Source organism: Ipomoea triloba, chromosome 1 (assembly GCF_003576645.1).
Source record: "Ipomoea triloba cultivar NCNSP0323 chromosome 1, ASM357664v1".
Classification (NCBI taxonomy): Eukaryota; Viridiplantae; Streptophyta; class Magnoliopsida; order Solanales; family Convolvulaceae; genus Ipomoea; species Ipomoea triloba.
This window is the reverse complement of record NC_044916.1, coordinates 34446976-34461946: the sequence shown is the minus strand read 5'-3', so window position 1 is coordinate 34461946 and position 14971 is coordinate 34446976. Positions and strand designations below refer to the sequence as shown.

General features: G+C 31.8%; 2 protein-coding genes across 7 annotated transcripts; both read right to left on the bottom strand.

Annotated features, from left to right (window-relative positions):
* Positions 1 to 624: 624 nt before the first annotated feature.
* Positions 625 to 7335, bottom strand: LOC116024308 (probable leucine-rich repeat receptor-like protein kinase At1g35710). 6 transcript variants are annotated; one of them, XM_031265209.1, is made up of 11 exons: positions 4510 to 7335; positions 3982 to 4403; positions 3316 to 3507; positions 3113 to 3179; positions 2575 to 2723; positions 2343 to 2401; positions 1956 to 2063; positions 1790 to 1867; positions 1582 to 1664; positions 1231 to 1420; positions 625 to 1118 (listed from the first exon to the last, which is right to left on the bottom strand). In XM_031265209.1, the coding sequence occupies exons 1-2, from the start codon at positions 7262 to 7264 to the stop codon at positions 4021 to 4023; spliced, it is 3138 nt and encodes a 1045-aa protein (XP_031121069.1). In that variant the 5' UTR covers positions 7265 to 7335; the 3' UTR covers positions 625 to 1118; positions 1231 to 1420; positions 1582 to 1664; positions 1790 to 1867; positions 1956 to 2063; positions 2343 to 2401; positions 2575 to 2723; positions 3113 to 3179; positions 3316 to 3507; positions 3982 to 4020. The 6 variants fall into 6 exon arrangements, with proteins under 6 accessions (XP_031121069.1, XP_031121087.1, XP_031121075.1 ...); XM_031265227.1 differs by having other exon boundaries at positions 2343 to 2723; positions 4510 to 5082; positions 5191 to 7335; XM_031265215.1 differs by having other exon boundaries at positions 1778 to 1867; positions 2343 to 2723.
* A 47-nt stretch (positions 7336 to 7382) lies between these two features.
* On the bottom strand, positions 7383 to 9262 carry LOC116012932 (probable leucine-rich repeat receptor-like protein kinase At1g35710). The gene is made up of 2 exons (XM_031252602.1): positions 7497 to 9262; positions 7383 to 7446 (listed from the first exon to the last, which is right to left on the bottom strand). The coding sequence occupies exons 1-2, from the start codon at positions 9260 to 9262 to the stop codon at positions 7383 to 7385; spliced, it is 1830 nt and encodes a 609-aa protein (XP_031108462.1).
* Between the last annotated feature and the right edge of the window lie 5709 nt (positions 9263 to 14971).

Genomic DNA, 14971 nt, shown 5'->3' with positions numbered 1-14971 from the left:
TTTTTTTTTTTTTTTTTTTTTTTTTTTTTTTTTTTTTTTTTTTTTGGGTTGTTGTATATTCTTGTTTTTACTTTTTACAATGAAGATCATACAGTGATTTGCATTTCACGTTCAATTTCATGCGGTGAAATTCAAGAAATCATCATACGTGAAATTCAAGAAATCATCATAAGCCTCATTAAATTCCTATTTTGAGATTAAAAATAAGTCTTGTGTGAGACTGTGATACATTTTTTTAGTTAAAATGTACTCCGTAATACTTTTCTATTACTGCATAAAAAATTCACCAAAATTGTTGAATTTTTTGTGTCATGGTGTTGCTCTTAAAAAGTTAAAGCTAGTGCATGGAAAGTTAGGCCAAACTTTGAAGAGTAGTAGACTTTTAGACTCTCAAGCCTTAATCATAAATTATGATCTAGCAACTAAGCATTGATGACTCCATCCCATTAGCAACTAATATTACATTTCTTCTTGCATTCTTTTATTTGTAAATGAGTAGAGTTATGTAGTTATTTTGTTGATATGTATATATTATCATTAGTGATTGTACATATATGCATTTCAATAAGTTCATGAATACCAATCACTTCAAGTGATTATTGGAACAATAAATCAGCAACATTATAATAAGTAAAAAAGAATGCATATATATTGTTTGTCGAAACTGGAAACATACAGGATGATCAAAAAGAACATTCTATGGATTGCAAAGGTACAACATTTTCACATTAAGAATGAGGCCACAAGACATGCAGCAGCACAGGCCGGAGAACGATGATGCTGTAAGTTCTGCTGAACCATTCATGCAACTTAATGCTTTCTCAACCAGGTATGGTCTTGCTAAAACTTTTGACTTTGGTAGCTTGCGTGCTTCTATGTACTATAAGTCCATGTTGTTCACCGATGCCTAAGGTATTACATGCATAATTCTAACGGCCATTAGGTAAATGTGGTATGTAGTTGAGTATATTTGTATATACTCAAAGGAAACTGGCTAAGTTTTTAGGGATGAGAATGAAAATGTTTCGAGATCTCAAACAAGGAGTAAGTTGTTGATGCCATTGTTGTTGACAATGCTTCTGATCTCCAATTGAACAAGACATGTGCCATACTGAGACCTATTGTAGCAAGTTGATTTTATATATATTAGCAATATTGAAGAAGTAATTGCAAGTTTTAATTTAGGATATATATGCATATATGCATGCATGGCTGAAATTAATAATGTACCTCTAAAACAGTGAAAACAAACATGGTCGATACCGACGGAGATGGCTCCACCGTACCAAATCTGATCCCAACAAGAAGCTAAGCAATTCAGTAATGTATAATTCTGAATCCGCATCTTCGATCCCTCAGCTAGCAAAAGCTTCTCTACTTCATCACTGGCATGGAGGGTTGATTGCCTTGCCTGATGACACTAGCAAAGTAATTATATTGTGAATATAACACATTATGCATTCCAACTCACTAGGTAAATATGTATGCCACGGTACATACATAGATTGTACGTTCAGTGGATCAATTTGTATTGAATTGTTAAGTCAATTTGTATATTCAAAAGCAAATTAAATGGCTTACTTGTTAAAGAGTGGGGATAACCAGGCAGAGATCTCAAACGTAAGTTCTTGATGCCGTAGTTATTGATGATCGAACTGGTGCTTCTTCATCCAATTGAACAAGACACATACAAATATATGATATCAAGTGTTAACAAGTCTCAAAGTCCCCTGGGTAGTTGATATTGGGGATGAAAAAATAGACATAATGAGGTCACCTGGATGTTTACCCATAATCATTTCTAGTGCCAGCACTCAAAAGTTATACACATCACATTTTTCGGTGGCCTCTATAGTATAAGCAAATTCTACCGACAAAAGAAATTGAAACAAAATAAGAAGAAAGAAGAGAGCATGTAAACTAGATTAACTATAGGTGAAAAAATAATGGTGTACCTGGAGCAGCATAACCAAATGTTCGTGCAAATGAAGTCCAATTTGATGAATTAAGACTCAATATTCTTGCCATGCCAAAATCATACACATTGAGCTTCATATTGAAACCTGTAGCAAGTTGATTTTAGGATTATATATATATATATATATATATATATATATATATATATGCAACAACTTGTGTGAGATCGGGTGAGACGGGTCGAATCTTTAATTAATTGGGTCAAAAATCAGACTAATTAATAAAAATTTAACTCATTAATCAAATATTCGATCCATCTCACGTCTAACAATAAGTGTTACCCAAATATATATATATATATATGCATGCAGGCATGGCGGCTGAAATGTTTAACCTTAGCTTAATTTATAGTGAGTGCTAATTACCTCTAAAACAGTGAAAGTAAGCAGGGACGATACCGAGGACGGAGATGGCTCCACCTAATCTGATCCCAACAACAAGCTAAGCTAAGCGATTCAGTAATGTATAATGGCCATGTTTGGTAAATAGTTAGTCTATCAGTATGATTAATCAATTTTTTATATTTTAAAATGCTAAAATTTAAAAAGTTGTTTAAAACAACTTTTTCGATTAATTTTTTGAGAAAAGAAATTATACCAAACAACACATTTCTATAATAAACTAACGGCCATTTACTGAACATGGCTAATATAATTCTCGATCTACATCTTAGCTTCCCTCAGCAAACTAAGCTTCTGATGATCTCTACTTCACCACTGATATGGAGGGTTGATTGCCTAGCTAGCCTGCACAGATTAATTAGTAATGACACAATATAATTAAGCAAAGTAATTATTATATTGTGAATCACATAATAAGTTATTATAATACATTATGCATTCTAACTCAGTACGTAAGTCAATACATTATACATAGTTGAATGGTATGTTAGGTCAATTTGTGTTGAATTGTTAAGTCAATTTGTATATTCAAAAGAAAATGACTTGTTAAAGATCCAGTGAGGGATAACTAAGCAGAGATCTCAAACGTAAGTTCTTGATGTCATAGTTGTTGACTATCGAACTAGTGCTTCTTGATCCAATTGAACAAAACACATACAAATATATGATATCCACTCTCAAAGAAAAGCTTTTCTATTATATTGTAACTAGCAAATGCATGTATATATTCATACCACTTTTTTTTTTTTATTGGTGTATGTGGGCCGGGCCGGGCGGGGGGTGGTGTTATCTTTCTTCAACCTGTCACATAGATGATAGAACAACATTAATGCTTTGATACAGACCTGTGCTGCCAATCAAGATTATTAAACTCCTTCAGTTTGGCTACAATTCAAATAGGTAGAAGAAATAAAGATTGTTGGGTAATGAAGATCACTGGTTGGCTGTGTCTGCAATTCTGCAAATGTCTGCAAAGTAGATTGATATTTAAACAGGGCGGCCAGGCAATTGCTATCTTCATTGGCAACAAAAATCAATTCTTCCGCTAGCTTCCTGCAGCCTTGTTGGAGAGAGTTGAGAGTCCAATAAAACTTGTAAAAACATTCCATGCATCTGCGCTGATGTGGGCCTGTTAGTTGCAATGCAAGTTTTAGGATCATGTAGTATTAGCTAGCATTACTAAGGTCCTCCGGTTATAGTGATTTTGTTTTTAGTCATAATCTTTCAAATTGATCATCTGTAGTTATTCGACTTTCAAATTGTTATTATTCATAGTCCAAGTTAACTATTGATGGTTTTTCAATTATCAAATTGTTATTATTCATAGTCCAAGTTAACTATTGATGGTCTTTCAATTATCAAATTTTAACCAGCTTTGGTCCTTCTAGAAGGACCATGAATAGTTAATTTGGACCACAGATGGCAACAATTTAAAAGTTAAAGGACCACGAGTGATTAATTTGGAAGTTCTAGACTAAACGTGACAAACCCAATATACTCGGAAAACTTCATATGACATTAACTCAAAAATTTTATAATAAATATAATTAAAGATGTTCGCTCTAGATCAAAATTTATAGTACTAAAATCTTCACATACATACCCGGACTCGCATGAATAAGACTTCTTCAACATACCACCTCTAGGGAGTAGGAAATTCAAGACCGAACAATTGTCTTATTGTGATTTGTGGAAGTGAATTTGAGGAGGAATATCGCCTTTCTTTGCTTAGCAACACAGAAACCTGTTGCATGCTTGGCCGACATTGTGGATTCATATTTAAACATGCAACAGCTATCTTCGCAACCAAAATCAACTCTTCCGCTTCTTGCTTTGTTGGAGTAAAGAGCCGAGAATCCAACACATCTCTTAAAAGTAGTGTTCCATGGGCGGTTGAGATTGGGGATGATGAAAAAATGGACGTAATGAGGTCACCTGGATGTTTACCCATAATCACTTCTAATGCTAGTACTCCAAAGCTATACACATCACATTTTTCCGTAACTTCCATAGTATAAGCAAACTCTACAAACAAAATAAATTGAAATAAAATAAGAAGAAAGAAGAAAACATATAATTAAACTAGATTAACTATGTTAAACTTGGGTGAAAAAAATAATATATGATATACCTGGAGCTGCATAGCCAAATGTTCCTGCAAATGAAGTCCAATTTGATGAATGAAGACTCAGTATTCTTGCTGTGCCGAAATCAGACACGTGAGCTTCATATTCAGAATCAAACAGAACATTCTTAGCTGATATATCCCGATGTACAATAGGTGGTAAACAATCATGGTGAATATATGATAAAGCTTTAGCCACATCTTTAACCACATTTACCCTCTTCATCCACCCTAATTCCATGGCCTTTTCACTATCATTTAATATGTGTGCTAGGCTTCCCCCTTCTAAGTACTCATAAATTAAGAATGAATTTCTCTCACTAGCACAAAAACCATACAGTTTCACAATATTTCGATGTCTAACCTCGGTTAAAGTACGAACCTCATTTGAAAAACTTTTGAGTTCGCATCGTTTGTCTTCTTGCCCAATCGCATTAAACCTCTTTATAGCAACAATTTGGCCACTGGGTAGCTCAGCCCTATAAACACTTGCATGTCCTCCTTCACCAATACAATATATTGAATCAAAGTTTCCAATTACCTCAATGATGCTTTCATATGCTATCTTTCCGTCAAAATCTAATATTGCCAACACATCTTTATTAGTAATTGCCCTTGGCTTTTCTCTAATATGGCTCCTTGATCGAATAATTAATAGGACAACAATGCTAATAATCATAAACAAACCTCCAAGTGTTAATAGTATGATTAAGAGCAAATTCCTTCTTTGATGATGATCTCTTTGATTGTTTGAGGAGCAAGGCTTGAAGCCAGAATGGTTCCCGCAAAGACCTTTATTATTTCTCAAGGCATCATACGGAGCTTCCAAAAATGCTTTATTATTTGGGATGGGACCTTCCAATTGATTGTATGATACATCAACAGATAATAAACCTAAACACTGGGCTATGCTTGAAGGAATATATCCCGATAGATTATTATGAGATAGGTTCATGATCTGTAAAGATGTAAGTCCTTCAAATTGTTGTGGTATTTGACCTGAGAGTGTGTTGTGACTGAGGTCAAGGCTTTCAAGCAATTTCATGTTTCCCATACCATAAGGAATATTGCCAACAAACATATTTCTGCTCAAGTTCAAGTCTATTAACCCTTGACAACTTTCAAAGTGCTCTGGAATCAAACCAACAAAACTATTTGCAGCTATGCTGAAGATTGAAAGCCCAGATAATTTCCCAATTTCAAGTGATATGTTGCCAGAAAATTTGTTTGTATCTAGCTTAAGAATAGTTAACCGTACCAACTTTTCCAAACTCTTGGGAATCATTCCAACTAATTGATTTGATGAGAGATCAAGCAAAACAAGTTGGGATGCATTGTATAGGTTTGTTGGAAGTTTTCCAGAAATTTTGTTGTTTGAAATCTTCAAAGCAGAAAGTTTTGGACAATTTCCCCAATTAGAAGATAACTGACCATAGAAAGAATTGTTGCTCAAATCAATATAATTTAAGTTCGGATATTCTCCAAAAGCTTCAAATATGTCTCCTGAGAATTTGTTATTTTGAAGTAGTACTCTGAAAAGAGATGTGCAATTTTTCAGAGTTACAGGAATATTTCCTACGAAATTATTATTTTTCACAAGAAGCCGCTTTAGTGAATGGCCAAGGCATAAATTCTCAGGCAACTGACCGATGAAGTGATTATAAGATAAGTCTAATATAGATAGGCTAGTAAGATTACTGAATACTGAAAGAATATGGCCTGAAAGTTGGTTTCCCCATACTATAAGCGTTGTTAAATTTTTCAAGCTCCTCATTGAAGTAGGAATTTGACCACATAGATCATTTTCAGATAAATCTAATTCAACAAGAGATTTTAACAATCCAATTTCTTCAGGAATGTAGCCTGAAAGTTGGTTCCCAAAGAGATAAAGGGTCATCAAATTTCTCAAGTTCCCAATTATAGTAGGGATTTGACCTGTGAGATTATTTGAGGATAATCCCAAATTAACAAGAGACTTTAACATCCCAATTTCTTGAGGAATATGGCCTGAAAGTTTATTCCCCCATAGATAAAGGGTTGTTAAATTTTGCAAGTTTCCGATTGAAGTAGGGATTTGACCTGTGAGATCATTTGAACCCAATCCCAAATTAACAAGAGACGTTAACCGTCCAATTTCTTGGGGAATGTTGCCTGAAAGTTGGTTTCTAGTGAGATATAGAGTTGTTAAAACTTGCAAGTTCCCAATTGAAGTTGGGATTTGACCAGTGAAATCATTTGTACTCAATTGTAAATCAGTAAGAGACTTTAACATCCCAATTTCTTGAGGAATATGGCCTGAAAGTTTATTCCCCCATAGATAAAGGATTGTTAAATTTTGCAAGTTTCCGATTGAAGTAGGGATTTGACCTGTTAGATCATTTGAACTCAATTGTAAATCAGTAAGAGATGTTAACAACCCAATTTCTTGAGGAATATGGCCTGAAAGTTGGTTCCCAAAGAGATAAAGGGTCATCAAATTTCTCAAGTTTCCAATTATAGTAGGGATTTGACCTGTGAGATTATTTGAGGATAATCCCAAATTAACAAGAGACTTTAACATCCCAATTTCTTGAGGAATATGGCCTGAAAGTTTATTCCCCCATAGATAAAGGATTGTTAAATTTTGCAAGTTTCCGATTGAAGTAGGGATTTGACCTGTTAGATCATTTGAACTCAATTGTAAATCAGTAAGAGCTGTTAACAACCCAATTTCTTGAGGAATATGGCCTGAAAGTTGGTTCCCAAAGAGATAAAGGGTCATCAAATTTCTCAAGTTTCCAATTATAGTAGGGATTTGACCTGTGAGATTATTTGAGGATAATCCCAAATTAACAAGAGGCTTTAACATCCCAATTTCTTGAGGAATATGGCCTGAAAGTTTATTCCCCCATAGATAAAGGCTTGTTAAATTTTGCAAGTTTCCGATTGAAGTAGGGATTTGACCTGTTAGATCATTTGAACTCAATTGTAAATCAGTAAGAGCTGTTAACAACCCAATTTCTTGAGGAATATGGCCTGAAAGTTGGTTCCCAAAGAGATAAAGGGTCATCAAATTTCTCAAGTTTCCAATTATAGTAGGGATTTGACCTGTGAGATTATTTGAGGATAATCCCAAATTAACAAGAGGCTTTAACATCCCAATTTCTTGAGGAATATGGCCTGAAAGTTTATTCCCCCATAGATAAAGGCTTGTTAAATTTTGCAAGTTTCCGATTGAAGTAGGGATTTGACCTGTTAGATCATTTGAACTCAATTGTAAATCAGTAAGAGCTGTTAACAACCCAATTTCTTGAGGAATATGGCCTGAAAGTTGGTTCCCAAAGAGATAAAGGGTCATCAAATTTCTCAAGTTTCCAATTATAGTAGGGATTTGACCTGTGAGATTATTTGAGGATAATCCCAAATTAACAAGAGGCTTTAACATCCCAATTTCTTGAGGAATATGGCCTGAAAGTTTATTCCCCCATAGATAAAGGCTTGTTAAATTTTGCAAGTTTCCGATTGAAGTAGGGATTTGACCTGTTAGATCATTTGAACTCAATTGTAAATCAGTAAGAGCTGTTAACAACCCAATTTCTTGAGGAATATGGCCTGAAAGTTGGTTCCCAAAGAGATAAAGGGTCATCAAATTTCTCAAGTTTCCAATTATAGTAGGGATTTGACCTGTGAGATTATTTGAGGATAATCCCAAATTAACAAGAGGCTTTAACATCCCAATTTCTTGAGGAATATGGCCTGAAAGTTTATTCCCCCATAGATAAAGGCTTGTTAAATTTTGCAAGTTTCCGATTGAAGTAGGGATTTGACCTGTTAGATCATTTGAACTCAATTGTAAATCAGTAAGAGCTGTTAACAACCCAATTTCTTGAGGAATATGGCCTGAAAGTTGGTTCCCAAAGAGATAAAGGGTCATCAAATTTCTCAAGTTTCCAATTATAGTAGGGATTTGACCTGTGAGATTATTTGAGGATAATCCCAAATTAACAAGAGGCTTTAACATCCCAATTTCTTGAGGAATATGGCCTGAAAGTTTATTCCCCCATAGATAAAGGATTGTTAAATTTTGCAAGTTTCCGATTGAAGTAGGGATTTGACCTGTTAGATCATTTGAACTCAATTGTAAATCAGTAAGAGATGTTAACAACCCAATTTCTTGAGGAATATGGCCTGAAAGTTGGTTCCCAAAGAGATAAAGGGTCATCAAATTTCTCAAGTTTCCAATTATAGTAGGGATTTGACCTGTGAGATTATTTGAGGATAATCCCAAATTAACAAGAGACTTTAACATCCCAATTTCTTGAGGAATATGGCCTGAAAGTTTATTCCCCCAAAGATAAAGGGTTGTTAATTTTTGTAAGGCAGACATTTCTTTAATAAAAGAAATGCTTCCATGGAGAGAGTTGTTGGAAAGATCAATGACTTGTAAATGCGTTAAGGATGAGAAACTCATATATCGAATTGTACCTTTTAACCCATAACTTGTAAGGTTTAGGCTTGTAATGCTTCGGCCACCATCGCAAGCGATACCGGTCCAATTGCAAGTATCGCTACCAACAACCCATGATGTGAGTAGGGATTGGCTTCTAAGGTCAAGGCTTGACTTCCATGTTAAAAGAGCTCCTACTTCATTTGGAACTTGCAAGTGATGGCTTGGAGGAAATAAAGGAAGGGCGGTTGAAGTATTGGGGGCACATGAAAGGAGAAGAAGGGAAAGGAGGCGTATAATAGTAAGGAGTAGGAATAGTTTGTAAGGAGGCATTGTGATTTTGATGAAGGGGGATATCAAGAAAGTTTGATGTAGTACAGTGTTGGGTGCATGAAATTAAAATTATAGAAAGAGGATGGGATATATATATATATATATATATATATATATATATATATATATATATATATAGAGAGAGAGAGAGAGAGAGAGAGAGAGAGAGAGAGAGAGAGAGAGAGAGAGGGAGGTGCAGTGGTTATATTAAATTTGTTTATCTATCATAATCAGGAATTGTAAGCTGTATGAAAATGAAAATAGAGTCTATTCTGTTGGGATATAGTTATTTTTTGTTAGCACGAGGTGTTTAAGTAGATCTTAACTATATAGATATAATTATTGTAACTATATAAATGCATATATTATTAAAGAATTTTTATTCTTGTAATTTGTAAAATTATTCATTATTTAGACATTTCATGTTCATCTAAAATTCTTTTATATTTTGTATATATTGAAATTAATTATGAATAATAAAATGATGACTCTTTTTAATTTCTCTATCTCTTGTCTTCTTTATATGTCGTTATCAATTATACTAGGGGTTAAGAACGATACAACCAATCAAGCAAAGAAAATTCTCATTCCAGAACAAGAATATCTATTATTTTCCTATTTTATTTTACCAAAACCCTCAAACTATTTACAATTTTAATAAATTAATACCTCTTCCACTAAATTATTGACTCTTTATGTTTCAGTAGGTTGAGAAAGTAGTTATGGGCAGATACTGCATTGTAACAGAATCAGTAGTACTTTAAAAAAAAAAAAAAAAGCCTCTCCCCCTAAATTATTTTTTAACTTATATATATATATTTTCTTTTCCTCTTTGTACAAATAAAATTAACATATAAAAAAATGTATCATTAAAAAGTTCTAATTAAGATATTTGACATTATATTATTTTTTCTCAAATTTTTAAATTAACCTACAATAATATTAGTTCATAATTACTACTACATATTAATTAAGTCACTATAGAAAATCATTGCTATAGGTTTAATTTATTAAGTCACTACACGTTTACTTTCCTTTACAAAGCATATTACACTAATATTTTCAACTTAAATGCGCCAAATAACCATTGTCATTGAAGTATTTTTAAAAAGTTAATGGAATAAATTATTTTAAAAAAAGACAGTTAAAACTATATCTTTACTAAAAAATCTATTTACGTATGATCAAGATTGAAAAAATCGCTAGGGCCTAGGGGCCCCTAAATGTCTGGTTTTTATTTTTTTTTTATTTTTATTTTTTTTTTAAATATTTTATGTGTCAATAATTGTAAATGTTTAATATTTTAAGTCTTTATTCTTTAATAGTTAAATAATGAATACTTAATAAGTTAATAGTTATTATTTATTAATTATTAGTGTATTACTTTTTTTGAAAGGAATTAGTGTATTACTTTTTTTTTTTGGAAAACGAAGAGGAGACACCCAAGAACACAAGTTTAATTTAGTTATTACTTATTAGACTATTAGAGTATTAGTTAATACATTATAATATTAATAGTTTAAATGTTTAAGATTTAAATTTAAATTTAAAAAAAAAAAAGCCCAGCTGGCCGGGCGCCGCCTAGCGCCTATGCGCGATTTTTGCAACCATGTGTATGATCAAGAATAAAAGATATATGTTCACCTTCAATTCAATATTAGTTATTTAATCATAATATAATATTCATAATAAGTTAATTATAAATATATCCAAGTATCATTCGAGAATTACACTAGTTATAATAAGAAAGTAAACGCTAGAAAATAATTTTATTAATTATAAAAAAAAAATCATATATTACCAGAATTACAAAAATAATTTTTTTTTAATACTACTATTGACTTTGTTACAACGTAGCATATGTCCATACATACTTTTTCAACTCATTGTCTTTGAAGTGTTGTGTATTATGTTCAAAGTGTTGTAAAAGATAATACACAAATGACAATGGATAAATAAAATTGTTGTCTTTAAAAAAATAAAACAAAAAAAGACAACGATTTTACAAAATTATTGCCTTTGAAGTGTTGTGTATTCAAATTGCAGTAAAAGACAACACAAAAATGACAACGGATAAACAAAATCGTTATTGATCTTTAAATAAATAAAACGCACAAAGACATACGATGAATTCTAAAACTATAAAAAAAAAATTTTAAAAATATTTATTATTATTTAAAAATATTTCAATATAACTATGATTTTAACCGTGACTATTAATATTAAGCATCTAGTTGATCGCTCATGGAAAATACTAATTACATAATAAAACTGATAATCCCAAATCACTACAATAAATAAAAATAATAATAAACAAATTGTGAACCAAATGTTGATTTAGATCAAAATTTCTGAGAATGAAACCCATAATAAAATGTACTAAAACATCTTCCTCAATCATCCCAGTTACGAAAATGGTGATGGATAATGTCTCAAAACGTGCACTTCACTTTCAAGGATGGACATATTCACAATAAATCTATGCAAATGATATATTATATAGTTTTTATTCCAAAGTCAAGTCGTTGCGCATTTACAATACTTTCTATCACAAACCATAATTTCACTTTTTTTTTAATTTTTATTTTTCTGGTTCATTTTCCTTCGTTCTGGTCGTTCTCAACACTCAACTCATTTTCTCATTAGGGGAAGAAAATAAAAAATAAAATAATAATAAAAAAATCTTTCATTTATTTGGTCCACTACTTTTATTTTTAATCAAGCCAGTAAATTATATGTATTATTTATCTTCACTTTATAATTTAAAAATTTAGCGCGGGCATAAAACCAAAAAACGAAGAGGAGACTGGACATAAAAAAATTTAATTGTATTTTTATTTTTTGAGAACTACACCGATAGATTTTTTTTCCTTTCTTATTAAGTAAAGAAAATGGTGTCAAGCACCATTGTGCTCAGATGACATGTATAGATGAACAGATACTATAATATAATAGAGTCAGTTGTATTATAAAAAAAAATAAAGAAAATGGTAGACATTATAAATGGCCGACTTAAAAACAAGAAGATATGGTTGGTGTTTTTGGGAGGGGGTGGGGAGGCATTTGGCAGAGTAAAAAAGTTACTATGTAATATTTTAACGGTAATATGTGTCGTAAAGAAGAATATCTTTAGCAAAAAAATTTATTTGGTTTTTGTTCAATCTCATTGGTGGTGAAGACTTTATGAATAGTGCCTTGTTGGATTAGAGCAAGCTCACGTGTGATTTTTTTTTTTTCTTTTAACTTTTGAGCTTAGATGAAAGAGAGGGGTGAGAGAGAGAGAGAAAAAAAAAACAAAAACAAAAAAAACCCTAGGCATTTAGTTTCTAGAAAAAATTTATATTTTGGATAGGACGTGTTGGCTTCTCATCCCAACTAATGGCAATGACTATGGTGATAGATTATGGCTCAAAACATGAACTTTTATTTTAAAGGTATACATATTCCTCGTATTCTTTCTTCTGAAATTATGTTATAGCTTAATCTCATTTACACTGTTAATAATTTATTGACCTCTACAATTCCTATCTTATCGTTATATTTAACACTGTACCAAAAGAATTTATTAGCCTCTGCCATCTCTATCTTATTCTTATCTTCAATAGTGATATGATATGATGCATTTGTTTAGGAACAATGAAATGGATATTTGAATGGAAATATGCATGAATCAATGTCTTAGTCCTGACAATAAATGCTATTAAAATTGTCCACAAAATTATTGTACAAATTTTCACATAATACAATTTTATTATTGACGATTGCTCATGACAATAGTTGTTATTAGAATTGTCCACAAAATTATTGTACAAATTTCTATATAGTACAATTCTTTGAAAACAAGAGTATGGACAGCTTGGGGGGACCAACCTCAACGTGAACTTTACTTGAAAACTAGACTTTGATTATGAGGCTTAGTTTTATTTTAAAGTTTATTTTAAATGTGATTTTTAAAGAGAATTTATTCCCAAAAAAAAAGGGAGGGGAGGGAGGGGTGGGGGGGGGGGGGGNATAAACAAATTGTGAACCAAATGTTGATTTAGATCAAAATTTCTGAGAATGAAACCCATAATAAAATGTACTAAAACATCTTCCTCAATCATCCCAGTTACGAAAATGGTGATGGATAATGTCTCAAAACGTGCACTTCACTTTCAAGGATGGACATATTCACAATAAATCTATGCAAATGATATATTATATAGTTTTTATTCCAAAGTCAAGTCGTTGCGCATTTACAATACTTTCTATCACAAACCATAATTTCACTTTTTTTTTAATTTTTATTTTTCTGGTTCATTTTCCTTCGTTCTGGTCGTTCTCAACACTCAACTCATTTTCTCATTAGGGGAAGAAAATAAAAAATAAAATAATAATAAAAAAATCTTTCATTTATTTGGTCCACTACTTTTATTTTTAATCAAGCCAGTAAATTATATGTATTATTTATCTTCACTTTATAATTTAAAAATTTAGCGCGGGCATAAAACCAAAAAACGAAGAGGAGACTGGACATAAAAAAATTTAATTGTATTTTTATTTTTTGAGAACTACACCGATAGATTTTTTTTCCTTTCTTATTAAGTAAAGAAAATGGTGTCAAGCACCATTGTGCTCAGATGACATGTATAGATGAACAGATACTATAATATAATAGAGTCAGTTGTATTATAAAAAAAAATAAAGAAAATGGTAGACATTATAAATGGCCGACTTAAAAACAAGAAGATATGGTTGGTGTTTTTGGGAGGGGGTGGGGAGGCATTTGGCAGAGTAAAAAAGTTACTATGTAATATTTTAACGGTAATATGTGTCGTAAAGAAGAATATCTTTAGCAAAAAAATTTATTTGGTTTTTGTTCAATCTCATTGGTGGTGAAGACTTTATGAATAGTGCCTTGTTGGATTAGAGCAAGCTCACGTGTGATTTTTTTTTTTTCTTTTAACTTTTGAGCTTAGATGAAAGAGAGGGGTGAGAGAGAGAGAGAAAAAAAAAACAAAAACAAAAAAAACCCTAGGCATTTAGTTTCTAGAAAAAATTTATATTTTGGATAGGACGTGTTGGCTTCTCATCCCAACTAATGGCAATGACTATGGTGATAGATTATGGCTCAAAACATGAACTTTTATTTTAAAGGTATACATATTCCTCGTATTCTTTCTTCTGAAATTATGTTATAGCTTAATCTCATTTACACTGTTAATAATTTATTGACCTCTACAATTCCTATCTTATCGTTATATTTAACACTGTACCAAAAGAATTTATTAGCCTCTGCCATCTCTATCTTATTCTTATCTTCAATAGTGATATGATATGATGCATTTGTTTAGGAACAATGAAATGGATATTTGAATGGAAATATGCATGAATCAATGTCTTAGTCCTGACAATAAATGCTATTAAAATTGTCCACAAAATTATTGTACAAATTTTCACATAATACAATTTTATTATTGACGATTGCTCATGACAATAGTTGTTATTAGAATTGTCCACAAAATTATTGTACAAATTTCTATATAGTACAATTCTTTGAAAACAAGAGTATGGACAGCTTGGGGGGACCAACCTCAACGTGAACTTTACTTGAAAACTAGACTTTGATTATGAGGCTTAGTTTTATTTTAAAGTTTATTTTAAATGTGATTTTTAAAGAGAATTTATTCCCAAAAAAAAAGGGAGGGGAGGGAGGGGTGGGGGGGGGGG